At 31.4% G+C, this 15,007-nt stretch overlaps 3 protein-coding genes across 5 annotated transcripts; 2 read left to right on the top strand and 1 right to left on the bottom strand.

Moving 5' to 3' along the window:
* Positions 1-96: 96 nt before the first annotated feature.
* On the bottom strand, positions 97-2,484 carry LOC139808794 (cysteine-rich PDZ-binding protein). 3 transcript variants are annotated; one of them, XM_071771200.1, is made up of 4 exons: positions 1,550-2,484; positions 1,360-1,438; positions 1,147-1,263; positions 97-1,067 (listed from the first exon to the last, which is right to left on the bottom strand). In XM_071771200.1, the coding sequence occupies exon 4, from the start codon at positions 1,019-1,021 to the stop codon at positions 719-721; it is 303 nt and encodes a 100-aa protein (XP_071627301.1). In that variant the 5' UTR covers positions 1,022-1,067; positions 1,147-1,263; positions 1,360-1,438; positions 1,550-2,484; the 3' UTR covers positions 97-718. The 3 variants fall into 3 exon arrangements, with proteins under 3 accessions (XP_071627301.1, XP_071627300.1, XP_071627302.1); XM_071771199.1 differs by having other exon boundaries at positions 97-1,071; positions 1,550-2,478; XM_071771201.1 differs by having other exon boundaries at positions 97-1,071; positions 1,360-1,434; positions 1,550-2,478.
* Positions 2,485-3,945: 1,461 nt separating this feature from the next.
* LOC139808792 (E3 ubiquitin-protein ligase XIAP-like) lies at positions 3,946-6,826 on the top strand. The gene is made up of 4 exons (XM_071771195.1): positions 3,946-4,026; positions 5,153-5,646; positions 5,809-6,126; positions 6,282-6,826. Exons 2-4 carry the CDS (start codon positions 5,188-5,190, stop codon positions 6,300-6,302), a joined length of 798 nt encoding a protein of 265 aa, XP_071627296.1. The 5' UTR covers positions 3,946-4,026; positions 5,153-5,187; the 3' UTR covers positions 6,303-6,826.
* A 3,412-nt stretch (positions 6,827-10,238) lies between these two features.
* On the top strand, positions 10,239-13,688 carry LOC139808791 (short-chain dehydrogenase/reductase family 16C member 6-like). The gene is made up of 7 exons (XM_071771194.1): positions 10,239-10,394; positions 11,204-11,358; positions 11,492-11,669; positions 11,884-12,013; positions 12,747-12,867; positions 13,095-13,220; positions 13,450-13,688. Exons 1-7 carry the CDS (start codon positions 10,254-10,256, stop codon positions 13,517-13,519), a joined length of 921 nt encoding a protein of 306 aa, XP_071627295.1. The 5' UTR covers positions 10,239-10,253; the 3' UTR covers positions 13,520-13,688.
* Positions 13,689-15,007: the final 1,319 nt, after the last annotated feature.

Raw genomic sequence — 15,007 nt, 5'->3', positions numbered from 1 at the left:
GTAAAGAGACATAAAGATTATTTTTATTACGAGATTACATTGTCTTTTAAGAACTCGCATTATAAATAGGACTGGAAAAATAAATTGGCAGAACAGTTTAGCAGTTATAATTAATATTATTAATATCACAGTTACATAAATATTATTTTGTTCTATACGTTCGTATTAGTAATTTTTACCAATCTGTACATATGCCTATATAGGTTTCACGAGAGAAATTATTATAAAAAGACATGATATGCATATGTGTAAACATTTTATACGAAATATATACGCATCAGTTTCTTATATGTACGCTATCCTTAATTTTTTTCTTTTATTTTTAATTATATTTATCGTAAACTGTCATATAACAAACTAAATACATTTATGTGAAGAGAATCCCCTTTTACATTTTATCTCACGTTAAGATAAATTTTTTATTCATTTTTGTTATTAATTGTACTGTGTAACTTGATAACACTTGAAACTTGTACCATTTTTTTGCATTAAATTAACGCACTATGTATATATACTAATGATTAATAATTAATAAAAAATACATGACAGTTTTACTCTATACAATAATTATATGTTAATATGTCTTTTATGATAATTTCAAGATTTTATATTTAATCATTAAATTTATTTATCCATAAATCTATTTGACCGTTTGGTAAACTTATATGTTCATGATAAACTATTCGTTTCAAATATGTCCACATCATTATTAGAAATATTACGTAGCCGACTGCTTGTAATTCTTTGTACTCATCAGCTTCTTACCACACATAGCGCATATAGCTTTCTTGTACGCGCAGGACTGGCAATAATGGGATCCCACTTGGTGAACTTTCTGCCTGCATATTCTGCAGATCTCGAATTTCGTGGTATACGGATTGAATCGTGCCTTTCCCGCGGAAAGAGCTTTGTTCTCACCAACCTTACGACCTCCGCCCTCCGTCGTGTTCCTCGCGCCAGTCTTCCAGGGATCCGGAGTGATAACTTTGCCCAATTTCTTCTCGCATTTCTCGCAAACCATGTTGAGATATTTTGTTTTTCCTAAAAATACTACGCAAACTCAATATCTACCTGAAAATAATTGAGCATTATGAGTATCTAAAGATAAATTATTTTTAAATCAAAGACAAAATTATATTATTGTACCTTGAGCTTTTGAGTTGCAATCCTTTCCTGAATTAGTTTCTGCTTGTTTAATATTCGTAAATACAATATCGTGAATATCTGTTCGTCAGGATGAAGTATATCGCATAAGCTAAATAGCTGAAAATAATTATATAGTTATTAACGAGTTATTAACGTATAAAGAGGAATCATTCTTACATAATATCGAAAAGACATTATATTATATTATTGTACCTTATGTCTGTTGTAATCCTTCCTCAAATATCTATGTATCTTCTCATTAGGGTAAAAATACCGAAAACTAAATATCTGCCTGAAAATAAATGTATAGGTGAAACATCAAATAGAGTGGACATATAAAAATGAATTGTTTTTAAATCAACGACATGATTGTGTTACATTATTATATTATTATCGTACATACGTGGCTTTTTAGGTTATACTGCCTCCACAAGTTGGATTTTTATCTTTTCCACATACCCGCACGTACAATATCAATCTTTTCATCACTATATCGATTTCTTCGGTATTAAAACTCTGTAAACCTCGTAATTGAAATAACTACCGAAGGAATTTGACAATCCGTCCGTATCCGACTGCGTAGCGAGCTAACGAGAGTAACGAGGGTTAGGAAAAACAATCGTCATTCCGATCGTTTCCGAACATTTCCGAGCTGCTCCGATCCCTTTGAGAAAACTTTGCGAGGAGGGGGAGGGGGAAACTGGCCTCGAATTGCTGACAGTGAGCGGGATTTTTGTAATTTTTATATTGCTCACTTTACATTCACAATATATTCCTAACTAAATTGCCTTTAAAGAAACAGATCTCCATTCTCATGCGATCGAAAATATGCGCGGATATTGTACATAAACTGCATTTTTGCTTCATAAACGACAATTTGCTCTAAATGATTTTAACTATTGAGCATTTATTAAATTCAAAACAATCGATATATTAATACGGTGACCCTTTCATCGTCAAATCTGTTCAGTTCTTAACTAGGAACGATTCAAATCGATGAAAATAATATAATTCGGTACGAGTGTTGGTCATTGTAGACCGTTCATGCGACTATTTGACTTTTTTTTATATCTATCCGTAGACGATAGTGCCTATCTTTAGCATGGTAACAAATCTGTCATGGTCATCAAATTGAAACAATTGATTATTATTATATTGCGCGCATTGCAACTTTAAACTGATAAGCAGGCGAAGCAGGAATACGAATAAAGGACGACAAGGGCAATAAATTATACCTGATTGAACACGATGACGAGTTCGAAATTCATATAGGATTCGAGAGCAGGCCCAGAGACACAAGCTGATCTTAACTTGAGGGAATATTTAACTTTATGGGGTTTGTTTTCGAAGAATTCCTTCAAAGAAATGTATTAAAGCAATTAAAATTTTCTCTTTGAAAAATTTAATTTTAATACGACGTGACGTATATTTTCTTTTTTAAGATACTTTGCATATAGTTGTGTTAAAAATCAAATCATGAAAAATGATATAATTAATCTGTGTATTTTAATAACATTTATTATTTTAAATATACATTTGTTTGCTTTTTAAATATCTATCATGTAATAGGATTAAAATAATATTTTTCTATTTATTATATGTTATGTACTAACGATCAGCCGGTTTGTTTATGACATTATTATTTAATTGTTGAATATGTTATAGCTTCGGAAATGTATACATACACACACACCCACACATACACATACACACACATATTACACTAACATGTAAAAAATTGGTCGTAACTGCTGAAGAACACGTAAAGGCGTGAAATTTCATGGGCAGTGAAAAGCAGCAGCCAGATCGTACTGCTTGGCTATAAAATAGAGGAGTTCTAGAAACTCGATAACTTCTCTATTTTGTAGCCAATCAGTACGATCTGCTGCTGCTTTTCTCTGCCCATGAAATTTCACCTTAACTGTTGTAATTTATAAAAATCTAAGTCGAACCGGATTTTTTTTAATTTAGTTTTTCTTCTTATCGTGTGCATCGTTGCATATCATATTATTAATTCAAGAAATCAATCAATATTTAAATTAGATAACTCAATTTAAAACAAATAAAGTACAAAAGATCGAGAGACGCGGTAGTGTCAAGTTCAACATGCAGCAAAAAGTCGCATAGAAGATGATAAAGAGAAATTAGTAGTCGTTGGTTTCTTATTTTACACAAAAATGGGCGATTGAACAGCGTATCATTAATGTGAAATACAATTGCGATAAATTGGGCAGTGGATGATGATCCTTGGCAAGATCATGCTGAGTTTTCTCAAACAAATGTGTTCTTATTATCTGCATGCAGTTAAAGAAAGCGATTATGTGGCCATGATAAAAAATCTTTCAGTTTTTAAAATCGTTCTATGATTTATGTACTCCTAAAGCCTCTTGCATAATGTTAGGCGTTTGGGTTACGTACACACATTGCGGTTTTAAGCACACACAATTTTTTTTCGCACAACAGACGCACGTGTGACGGGGAGCACACACTTCTGCATAACGCATAATGCGTAAGCATAAGAAAATTGATTGGTCTATTTCCTTATGCACATGTATATGGACCAATCAATTTTTTGGATTAGACGTGGAGAGAAAAAAAGGGAAAGATGCTGAAATCAGGGCCGGAAAACAATACAAAGGTACAGATAATAGTCACACAGAATAGGAACAGGGAATAAAAACATAATGCAATGATACACGGCTTCTGATAGGTTGAAAATCTACAATCTATTGCTATTCCCTATTCCTATTGCCTGTACTTTTGTATTGTGTTCCGGCCTTCTCAGATAGAAGAGAGAGAGCCCTTTTCAGTCGACCACGAGGGCCACGAGGCACGAGATCGCTGCCGGCAGTCCCGGTTTGTCAATGCGGAACGTTAGATGTAAGTTTTCTCGGTCCTTTTTTTTCCTTCTCTTATTTTGTTCGCGTTAATATAAAATGTATCAGGCAAGCGGCAGGTGGTGTTTTCCACACAGGAAAAAATAGCGTCGCTAAGAATAACAGTTCAAACTCATTCTTACATATTTTTTTGCTCGCTAATACACCACGTGCTCGACATTGTATTCACGTGTAGTACTTACCGCACACACATTTGTGCAGTTTCATTCGGTAAACGAACTGTTCGCAGTGCCCACAGTATATGTCAGCAAACTCGATCGGGAGTTGCCACGTGCGCCTCACGTCACGTGGCTTCACGCATGAATCCGCTATGATGCCACGTTGAACTTTCCATTCAGGCTTTTGATATCTTCGTTATTACGTGTAACATCATAAAATATTTCATAAAAATCATTACCATACAATATTTCATAAGAATATTTCAAAATTATGTATTAATATTTAAATATTATGTATAATATAGTTAACATTATCGTGGAAACATTGTTACACCTTTTTCTCAAGTATTATTTTCTATGATAATAAATTTATAGTCTTGTATATATATATATATATATAGTTGTAAGCAAAATTATTAGTTTCGACGATATGAGGCGGTCCACGCAGCCTGTACCGAAAGTTTAATGTAGGACAGGTGACGTTAAGTATTTTGCCAACATAATCTGATTATTGGCAGACGCAAACGCAGATTTTACTCAATTTTTGCTGCCACTCTGCGTCAAATAGTACAACAAGTATGTCAGTTTGTTTGATTTTTGCCATCATATTTGGTTGACAAACTTTGCTATATATCTGCCAGCGTGTATTACTAACAATATCATATATGTCAGATTCTGTTTCAAATCTGTGGCCATTCTGCTGACAAAATGTATAGCAAAGACTTTACAGGAATCTGTTTCTGACAAGCTACCTGGGCTGTCTAGACATGTTTGTTAAAGTAAGAGAATCCGATATTGCCTACGTATGCTGGATATTGAATTAAATATTAATTAAATGATAATGTATTTATTGTTTATATCGTTTGTCAAGTATACATTGAGTAAAATTTTTGACAAATTGTTATTTCATTTAAATTTAAGCATCTATTGATATTTATTTCTTCTTTACAGGTTCATAATCATCTTTACAAAAACATATTAAGAAAATGATTGAATGCAACGACCACTTAAACTGCGTGAGAGGAGTGGATGTATGTGGACCATGTGGACCATGTGGACCATTTAACGAGGCTTACTTAAATGAATTAAGTAGGATGGTCTCAGTACCGGATCATCCCGAATATGTCAGTTTTGCTGCGAGAATAGCGAGAGGGATGGCCTCGGGACCGAAGCATCCCGAATATAAAAGTTATGCTACGAGATTAGCCTCGTTTGACAGATGGCCTAAAGCAATGTCGCAAACTAAAGAGACACTAGCAACTGCTGGTTTCTATTACACGGGCGGTCAAACATTGTGCCATTATTGTGGTAGAGGATTAAGTTGGGAGCCAGAAGATGATCCGTGGGTAAAGCACGCTAAGTGGTTCGCATATTGTCCTTACCTGATTCTAACTAAAGGGACGGAATTTGTAAGCAGCATTGCCTCGAGAACGGATATCGGAGCAGTGAGTATTTAACAAAATATATTTAACAAAATATATGTTGTTATTAGAATTGTATATAACTTGTATATTCGTAATAAATATTCCCATCTATTTAAAAATAATGAAATAATTGTGTTGAATATAATAACATTAATTTTAAGTTATTTATTAATTTTTTTTTAGGAAAACATATTATCTGAAATTAATAATTTGGGTAAGCATCCCAGATATGCCAGTTATGCTACGAGATTAGTTTCGTTCGACAGATGGCCTAAAGCAATGTCGCAAACTAAAGAGACACTAGCAACTGCTGGTTTCTATTACACTGGAAGTGGCGATCAAACATTGTGCTATCAGTGTGGTGGAGGAATAAACGATTGGGAGTCAGAAGATGATCCCTGGGTAGAGCACGCTAAGTGGTACGAACATTGTCCTTATCTGATTTTAACTAAAGGGACGGAATTTGTAAGCAGTATTACCGGGAGAATGGTTATCGGAGCAGTGAGTATTTAACAAAATATATTGTTATTAGAATTGTGCAACTTGTATATTCGTAATAAATATTCCCATCTGTTCAAAAAATAATGAAATAATTGTGTTGAATATAATAACATTAATTTTAAGTTATTTATTTATTTTTTTATTAATTTTTTTAGGAAAACATTATCTGCAATTAATAATTGGGCGAGAAAATTGAGAAAGATATTGATGCTGAGAGTATTGCTAGCGGAAGCTCTTGAAATTCGAAGCTCTCTATTCTGAAGAAACTAATACTACAGAGGTGTAGTAAATTATTAAACGCATTATTGTCCATAAGTGTAAAATATTGTAACTTTGATCCGTATTGAATCTTCCTTAGTGGCAAATTGAAGAGCAATATATGTTAATCAAATATTTCTGTGTCGAATATTTGTGGGCTGGCTTTATTAGCCTTTCTATTATAAATTAATGAAGAACATTTAGCTTAATCAGCCTGTTTTTTATCTAATTTTATTGTAATCTATTAGACATGCTTCGTTGTAGTTTATACATATTAATGTACCGCAAATTATTAAACGCATTATTCTCATAAATGTAAAATATTGTAACTTTAACATAACAAATCTAAGCACAGGGTACAGTTGATAAAAATCAATCAGTATTGATAATACAAAATTGACAATCAATGTATTATAAAATAAATACAAACGTAACAAAATAATGAAGTTTTGATAAACTACAAAACGTAAACAACGTCCGAAAAAACATAGTAATTATTATTATTTAAAAATAGACTGGTAAAAAGTACTGTAAAATTTTGGAATATGAATAATATGATTGTCTTTGAGAAGTTTTCAAATATCAGTTTTCTTTTTGTCTCCTACAACTATAACTTTTTGAAGTACGCTGATTGTAGTTTCAAAATAATGGGCAGATTTTGGTTTTCTCCTATTATTTACTAGAACTCTTTTGTAGATAAGAAAAAAACATGTTTTAAAAGAGACAGTGTAAGAATTATTTTTTTAAAAGGCTCTTACTTTTTACGTAATCTTTTACTCTTATGTGTCAAATATCACAAGACGGAACATTCATCTCATCCAGTATCATGAAAACCGCTAATCGAACTGCTCACGAAACAGCCAGTCACTATGGCTACGTTCGGGAAGCGCGCTATTTAGCGCTATTGCATCATTCTATCTTTATCATTCATCAGGTGTAAAACAAGGATAGAATAATCAAATAGCGCTAATAGCGCGCACCTCGAATCCAGCCTATATATAAGTGCTCACTGCTTACAGTGAACGATTACAGTACTGAATACACCCATTCTCTCTTCTGTTCTCGTGCTAAGTAAACATTTTGATATTCACAGCCAGTTCGACGATTCAGATATCAGTCAAGCGCGTTTTACCATGCGCTTGTAACGTTCATGTATAATCCAGCCACAGTCCAGCCATTATATTAAAGTAATCAAATCTCATAATCAGTTCAATTAAGCGCGGTTTCCGCTATAAATATTTAATCTGTTTTACCGTTACCGCGCGTATACACTTGCAGAGTTGTAATGTGAGACACGATGATATTTCTTGACGTGGCTTCATCAAATCAATTATAAAATATATAACAGATTGATTACAGATACTACGAGACACATTGCGCGTAAAATTTATTAATTCATTCTGTGATCGCATTATGACAAAATAAAAGTCTACATACCCACTCAGAAATGATTTATAGTCGAATTAATGTCAATTTGACATCAATTCGCCGATAAATATTCGATGTCAAATACTGCAGATTAATTTAATTATCATCTTTGATCTCATCATAATTATTTTTATTATGTATTATATTCAATGTAGAGAATAAATGAATGATCTTTATTAGTTTCTTCATCTATTTGTGTTATAATTAAATATCTTATTATCTAGTTATAGTTAATAAAATATACTCTTTTAATTCTCGCTTAAACTGATCAATTCTTTCACATCACTTTATCTCCATCGTCTAAGGCCGTAATAAGGCATTATACATTTTAACTCCGTTAAGCATTCCGTTAAGCATTACTTTTTTGTTTACTACGTGATGTGAACGCAATTTTATTGCATTATAATATTTCCCGGTTGCCGCGTTTGTCTTTTTGCTGTATTACGCACAAACTAAATTGCAGTAGTTTTCCTAGGCTTATATCATTTTCTTGCTATCTTGATGGAAATAAATATATGTACATTTATAATACAGTCCTTAAACTGATAAACTGTAACGCTTGCAGCATACGTTTCATCTTGGTATGACGCTTATACTGCAATTAGAAAAGGAAAGAGCGTAATATATATTATTGTGCACAAATATAACATTTTTATTTGTAAAAATGATTAGTAATTGCTATATTTGCAAAATAGGACAAAGGGAGAAGAATATATGATGTATCCTTACATAATATTACACTTTTTCCGCAACAAGATATAACGAGCCACGTGAACCAATAAGCTGCACGTCATCACTTCTTCTCTTGCCTTCTCCCTCTCAAAAAGTGTCTTGTCAGTAAACATTATATCTCTGTTTTTTAAATCTTGCCTGCAGTTTCCAATGGAAATGCTTAGTAGTAAATTAAATGCTGAAAAAAATGCTTATAAGTCCGTGATGAATCTCATTTGGATAATTTCAAGACATAAATAAGCATAATCCTAGAGAACATATAAAACGTCCAGAAGCCGTCTGGATAATTTCAAGACGTCTCTGGAAGACGTATTTAAGACGTCTTCCAGAGAAGATTTATGACATCTTTGAAATTTGATGTAATATTTACTAAATCTATATATATTACAACAGAGCTCGCGGTTTTGTTATTAGCAAAGTGAATATTAAATCATTGATATATCAATGTATCAAATAATTTCAGCTTCTGTGTGTCCCATATTCTTCCATTTGTTAACGCGAATCCGAACAGCTTTGCCTTAAAGGGACTAGGCAGTCAGATTTGTCGAAAATAAAGCTTTTTTTGAGAAATTTATTACAAGGTAAGAATTAAAATCGAGACTTATCCTTTGACACAACGTTTATTAGGATCATAAACTGTAACAATAAAATTTTATAAATCGAAAATATGCATTAAATATAATTTATGATTTTATTAATCATAGTGTTAAAGGACAAGTCTCGGATTTAATTCATTTCTTTGTAATAAATTCCCCCCCAAAAAAGCTTCGTTTTCGACAAATCTGACTACCTAATTCCCGTAAATGTGTCGTTGTGACATTAAATAATATAAAAACTATATATCTGAGTATATCAAATTGACTATAATATCTTAAATATTAATATCTTGCTTCTCGGCGGAATATGTCACGGCGGTTTACATTTTACAATTACCCTTTTTCCTTTCAAACCGGTATCAAGCTTGTTCTTTATTCATGTAAAGGTATGAGATAAATAATACTCGCTGTCTGATGCGGACAGTTGCCATTGTTTCTTCGTCCGAGAAACAGCTGGAAAGTGAAAAGGAGTTTAACAAATCGCATTATGAACAGTGACGACAATCAGGTATATAAAACAAATTCTATTTCTTTCATACTTGTAATAAATATATACTTCTAATATAATATACGTCTAATAAACTCAGTTTTTTGTAACAAAAAAAAAATAAATTAAATGTATCCTTTTTCAAAAAAGGAACAAAAGCTTGCTACTTCTTTATAAAAGAAAATTATAAAGAAACTTTCTTCACGATAATATTACGTAATTGATCGCAAAATTTAAACTTTTTCATGGAAATATTTTTATATAAAAATATATCAAATTTTCTTTATCTATCCATCTATCTATCTATCTATCTCCTTTATTTAAATTTTTTTAATTCATTAAAATTTATAACTTTTCCAAAAGAAGTTTAATGAGTAAAAATCGAAAATTATCTTCACTAAATTTTACTTGTTAGCCTCTTTTGTTTTAACTGTCTCATATAATATACAAATAATATTCTAAAGCATTAACAATCATTAAAATATATTCCAAATACATAATTACATAACTACAAGCATATAATTGAAAATATATCATCCGATGAAAAAAAGTTAATGTAATTAACACATTTTTGCATCAACCGATACTAAAAGTTCTTATTAAAAAATTTTCTTTTTCAGACAATCATGAGAAAAACATACAATATGTTGCTCCTTCTAGCAGAGATATTATTTCTTATTTTGAAAGTTGTATATGATATTTGTGAAGACGTATACAGATTAATCGTTCCAACGAAGAAAAAGAGCGTAGCTGGCGAAATTGTTTTGGTGCGTATGAAATTTTTAATATGAGCATTATATTATATGTATATATAAAAAGACATACAAATAAATTAATTTACACATTGCTTCATCAAAATTTTATTTCGCTCACAAAGCTCTTAAAAATGTTGAGAAAGCAATGTACAAATTCTTAATCTTCTTCTTTTATTACTGTAAATAAGTGTTATCTGAAATTACATTGCGTGAGCAAATAGGAAAATATTTATTTTACAATTAGACTCTGAGCTGACATTCTTTATTTGATGACACATTCGTTTTCATATTTTACTAAGTAAATTCGTTCTTTCTAAAGCATACAATTCAACAAGAAAATTTAAATATCAATGATATTTTGAACTTTAAGAGTTTGTAAATTGTAATTTCTGACAATTACACGGAGATAATTTTTTGTTATATTTTACCCTTAAATTCACTATAAACTTGGGACAACTTGACAACTAAGGAATTTTTAAAATATACAAAAGACGTTTTACAAACAATGTAATAAAAATTACCAAGCAGATTGGTAAATTTTGAAAGATATATTTTAGTAAAATTAATCAAACATGTTTTATATTTTAATGTAATAGATATTAATATTTTTTATTATGGTGGATATTAATCAGAACAGCTCGCATAAAATTTTTGGTGGTACATGTTGTCCCATAACTACCATGATTTCAGGGTAATAATTTAAGAGAAAATTCTTTCCGTGTAATATAAAATATATGTAATATATAATATGTAATAATATAATATATATGTAATATAAAATATAATTTAAATTATATTTTATATATTATATATTATCACAGATAACAGGTGCAGGTCACGGTATCGGAAAGGAATTAGCGATTGGCTATGCATCGTTAGGAGCAACAGTGATATGCTGGGATATCAATGAAGAACCAAACAACGAGACAATGAACGACATTAAAAGAATGGGAAGAGACTCTGTATACGCGTATCGGTAAATTGCAGCGATTTTCTTACAAGACTCGATGGAATGAAAAAGCTACTCCGATACAATTAACACGTGTACGAATATGTGTAAACGCCTGTTAAATTATCAGAAATAATTAAAATTTAGTCGCATTTTACAGATGTAATGTAGCAGATAAAGAAGAAGTCTTCCGGGTAGCCGAGAAAGTAAAGAAAGAAGTAGGTGACGTTACTATCTTGGTCAACAACGCCGGCATAGGGATTATTAAATCATTCCTGAATCACAGTCTCGATGAAATTGAACGGGTCATGAACGTCAATGCGACAGCGCATTTTTGGGTAAATATTATATCTCTCTCTGAGACATATATATATCCCGAAGCTACGAGATATAGAAAATTACTATTAACGCAACTGTTATCATTTTATTTTTATAAAACAAATACATATATACAAGCTTATTGCTCGTAATCGGAACGTACCGTACGATTTGGACGAGTATACAGATAATTAAGTTCTCAAACCACTGTTCACAAAGAGATATTGCTTTCAGACATTGAAAGCATTCTTACCAAGTATGATCGAAAAAAATCACGGTCATATTGTGGCACTTTCGTCAGTAGCAGGACTTATGTGCGCTCCTTATGGGACGGTTTACTGCCCTTCAAAATTCGCAGTCAAAGGTAATTCATCCCTTATTTAACGACTATAACATTATATGAATAATAAAATATTATATGAACGAGTATAATAAATCATGTGATTAAAGATAAATATATTAATTAAATTAAAATATATACGCGCGCGCGTACATAGGTATGTACATATATATACACAAATTAACTATTTATGTCGGTTGCTACTTCAGGCGCGTATTCTACTCATCGAAATGAACAAAAAAAGTTTATATAAACATATATTTAAAAACGTGTCGTTTTCACGTTTTTTTCAAGCACACGCTCTTGTAATAAATAAATGAGATAGTTACATGTATATGTTACAGTAAAAGTGTGAAATCAGTAAATGTATACATTTACTAGTTAGTGTATGCTTTTACTCTAGTCAATGTATATACATTTACTAAATTTTATGTTTCAATATTATATCTTTAATAAGCAATATCATTATAACAATGATACAAATTAGGTTGAATTAAATTAGTTTTTTTTCGGGGGAGGGGGGGGGTGAGGGCTCAGTTCCTCCACATCTCTATCTTATTACACTCATACTTATAAATTAGAGCTCTTGTAAGTGTATACATTTACTGAATTTCACGCTTTTACTATAATATATATGTATAATTACATCATATATATTATATATTACACATAATTTTAACAACACACTGATAGCGCGTAAAAATATACGTATAATTATAAAATATACATTTCTAACATATTGATATATGTGTCGCAGCAATTATGGAAGCAGTGTCTGAAGAATTACGTGCATTCAGTAATGAAAAATCAGATATCAAATTTACTACTATTTATCCGGGTATAGTACACACCGGAATGGTTAAAAAGACAAAATTTAGGTAAGTTTACAACAATACACATTGTAACAGATGTTTTGTAATATCACACACGCAGTTAATTTTTTTTACACATTGCCGTATTCAACGAAATCAAATTTTAATTGTAATAATATTAAAAAATTTAATGTTAATAACATTTTATATTGTAGTAGGTCTTTTTTATATATCGACAATTATTTAATAAGATATTTATGTCGTATAATAATGCCAGTGATTCGATTATTTAGGTTTCCACGGATGATGAATGGACATTCACCGCGGGAGGCGGCCTCGTTAATAATTGATGCGCAGAGACGAAATTATGAAAACAGAACCTTACCATCATATTGGCTGCCCTTGTTAAACATAAAAAGGTATGTAAACCACGAATAATCTTTTATTCATACTACGCACAATGTATAATTTTTAAACATACAACTATGAGTCCTAGAACAATTCTCTGTTATATTATTAATAACGAATACTGTTGTACTATGATTACTATATATTTTTTATGTCTATAATACAATATTATTTTTACTTTAGATATTTTCCTGACATTTCTTATTTGTGTCTATCATAAAATTATAATTTTTATTTCAGAACTTTACCCGGCAAAGCAAGAAAGTGCATACTAGACTTCTTGGATTCAGGTGTCTATCCAGACGATTAAAAAGTAATCCATAAAATACATATATAAAATTAAAAAATTTTATAATATTATAGTTTATTAATCTTTCGAAAAGTCAATCGAAATATCAATTTTTATTTTTATTTCTTATGTGATATAACCATACATTCTACATATAATATATATATATATGTATATAGATATATATAAATTGTTATTTACTGTATATAATATAGTAAAACTAATATATAAGTCAAAAGAAAAAAAAGATTACATTATTTTACATTAGAAACATATTTTGCTATAAGGAGCCAGTTTTACAATACTATTGTAATTTACATCAAGATATAATCGTACTGTTTTAATAATATTTTTGCACCATGCAGCAATGCGGCACGCAAATTTGTACAAGTCGATTTTATCGATTATAAATGTGTTTTATTTTTATTTAAATATGTTTAGGAAGAATTATTATTGTATATTTTCTCGCTTCTGACGTCACAAACTGAGGTAACAGTAATGAGTAAACAGGAGCCTTAATTTCTGAATATGTTCTATTAATATTTATATATGTGTGTTTAATTTTTTAATGCGCTCAAAAATTGTCATAACATTAATTTAAATATGCACGTTTGTTGGAAATTACGCTCATAATTAAAATATCTTAGCATTTATAAACGGTTGTTTCGTATAGAAGAAATCGTCTCTTTTTTTTCACCGCTTTTTCTAGCATTCTATTATACCACTCATTGTCAGCCGTTGCCAGGTGCTGTCCTTCGTCTCGAACATATCGAGCAGAAAAAAGCCGAAATAAAGCAAGAGCCAGTCGACGGCAACAGCTGATTGACCATTGATGCGTTTGACATCAGCTGATCGCCCGTTATTAGACAATGGGACAAAACAGCTAAGCGCCCGTTCGCCCGTCAGCTGATCACCTCATTGGCTTAATCTTTGTTATCAAGGGCTCAAAGACTGTAGAATCGTCTCGAAAAACGAGAGAATAACCCCGAGCCTTCGCGCCCCCGGTGCCCACTCGATAGCAATCTAACGGCGTGTAATTATAGCGATCCTTTCGTACAACAACGATGTGCTTCGACGGTCATATTCGACGTAAAGAACCGCCCCGTAACTCGATCGGAGTTCGCAAGATTTAATATTTTTTGAAGGCCACTTTATTGGTTGCCGGTTCAAATCCTGGTTCGAAGAACAAAAAATAATCTTTCGATTTTTAAGCAGAGCGAGCCGTTAGCTCCATTTGGAATTATGTCTATAGGAAATCAGCATGGGAGTCGAAAGGAAGCAATCAAAACGTTGTTTCGTCAATTAAAAATTGCTGTTATGTCACATATACAATATGGTAATTTTCTAGTAATAATTTTTAATTGTATTGAATATATTGCGCGGAGCTGACTTAAAGTTTATGTGTTCCAATTTATTTTAGCCATTCAATTCCCAAGGGGCAAGCCGTTCGTCCAGAAATTATTTTATTGTTTTATCTCAGTCATTGTTACTCTCTTATTTCTCCTCATT

Source organism: Temnothorax longispinosus, chromosome 2 (genome assembly GCF_030848805.1).
Source record: "Temnothorax longispinosus isolate EJ_2023e chromosome 2, Tlon_JGU_v1, whole genome shotgun sequence".
NCBI classification, from domain to species: domain Eukaryota; kingdom Metazoa; phylum Arthropoda; class Insecta; order Hymenoptera; family Formicidae; genus Temnothorax; species Temnothorax longispinosus.
The sequence above is the reverse complement of the archived record's forward strand: the minus strand, read 5'-3'. Positions and strand labels throughout refer to the sequence as shown.

Coding starts and splice junctions, on each gene's coding strand:
- LOC139808792 (XM_071771195.1), top strand. CDS start 5,188: ATGATTGAATGCAACGACCACTTAAACTGCGTGAGAGGAGTGGATGTA. Junction 5,647..5,808: donor CGAGAACGGATATCGGAGCA/GTGAGTATTTAA, acceptor ATTTTTTTTTAG/GAAAACATATTATCTGAAAT. Junction 6,127..6,281: donor GGAGAATGGTTATCGGAGCA/GTGAGTATTTAA, acceptor TAATTTTTTTAG/GAAAACATTATCTGCAATTA.
- LOC139808791 (XM_071771194.1), top strand. CDS start 10,254: ATGAGAAAAACATACAATATGTTGCTCCTTCTAGCAGAGATATTATTT. Junction 10,395..11,203: donor TAGCTGGCGAAATTGTTTTG/GTGCGTATGAAA, acceptor ATATTATCACAG/ATAACAGGTGCAGGTCACGG. Junction 13,221..13,449: donor CCCTTGTTAAACATAAAAAG/GTATGTAAACCA, acceptor TTTTTATTTCAG/AACTTTACCCGGCAAAGCAA.
- LOC139808794 (XM_071771200.1), bottom strand. CDS start 1,021: ATGGTTTGCGAGAAATGCGAGAAGAAATTGGGCAAAGTTATCACTCCG.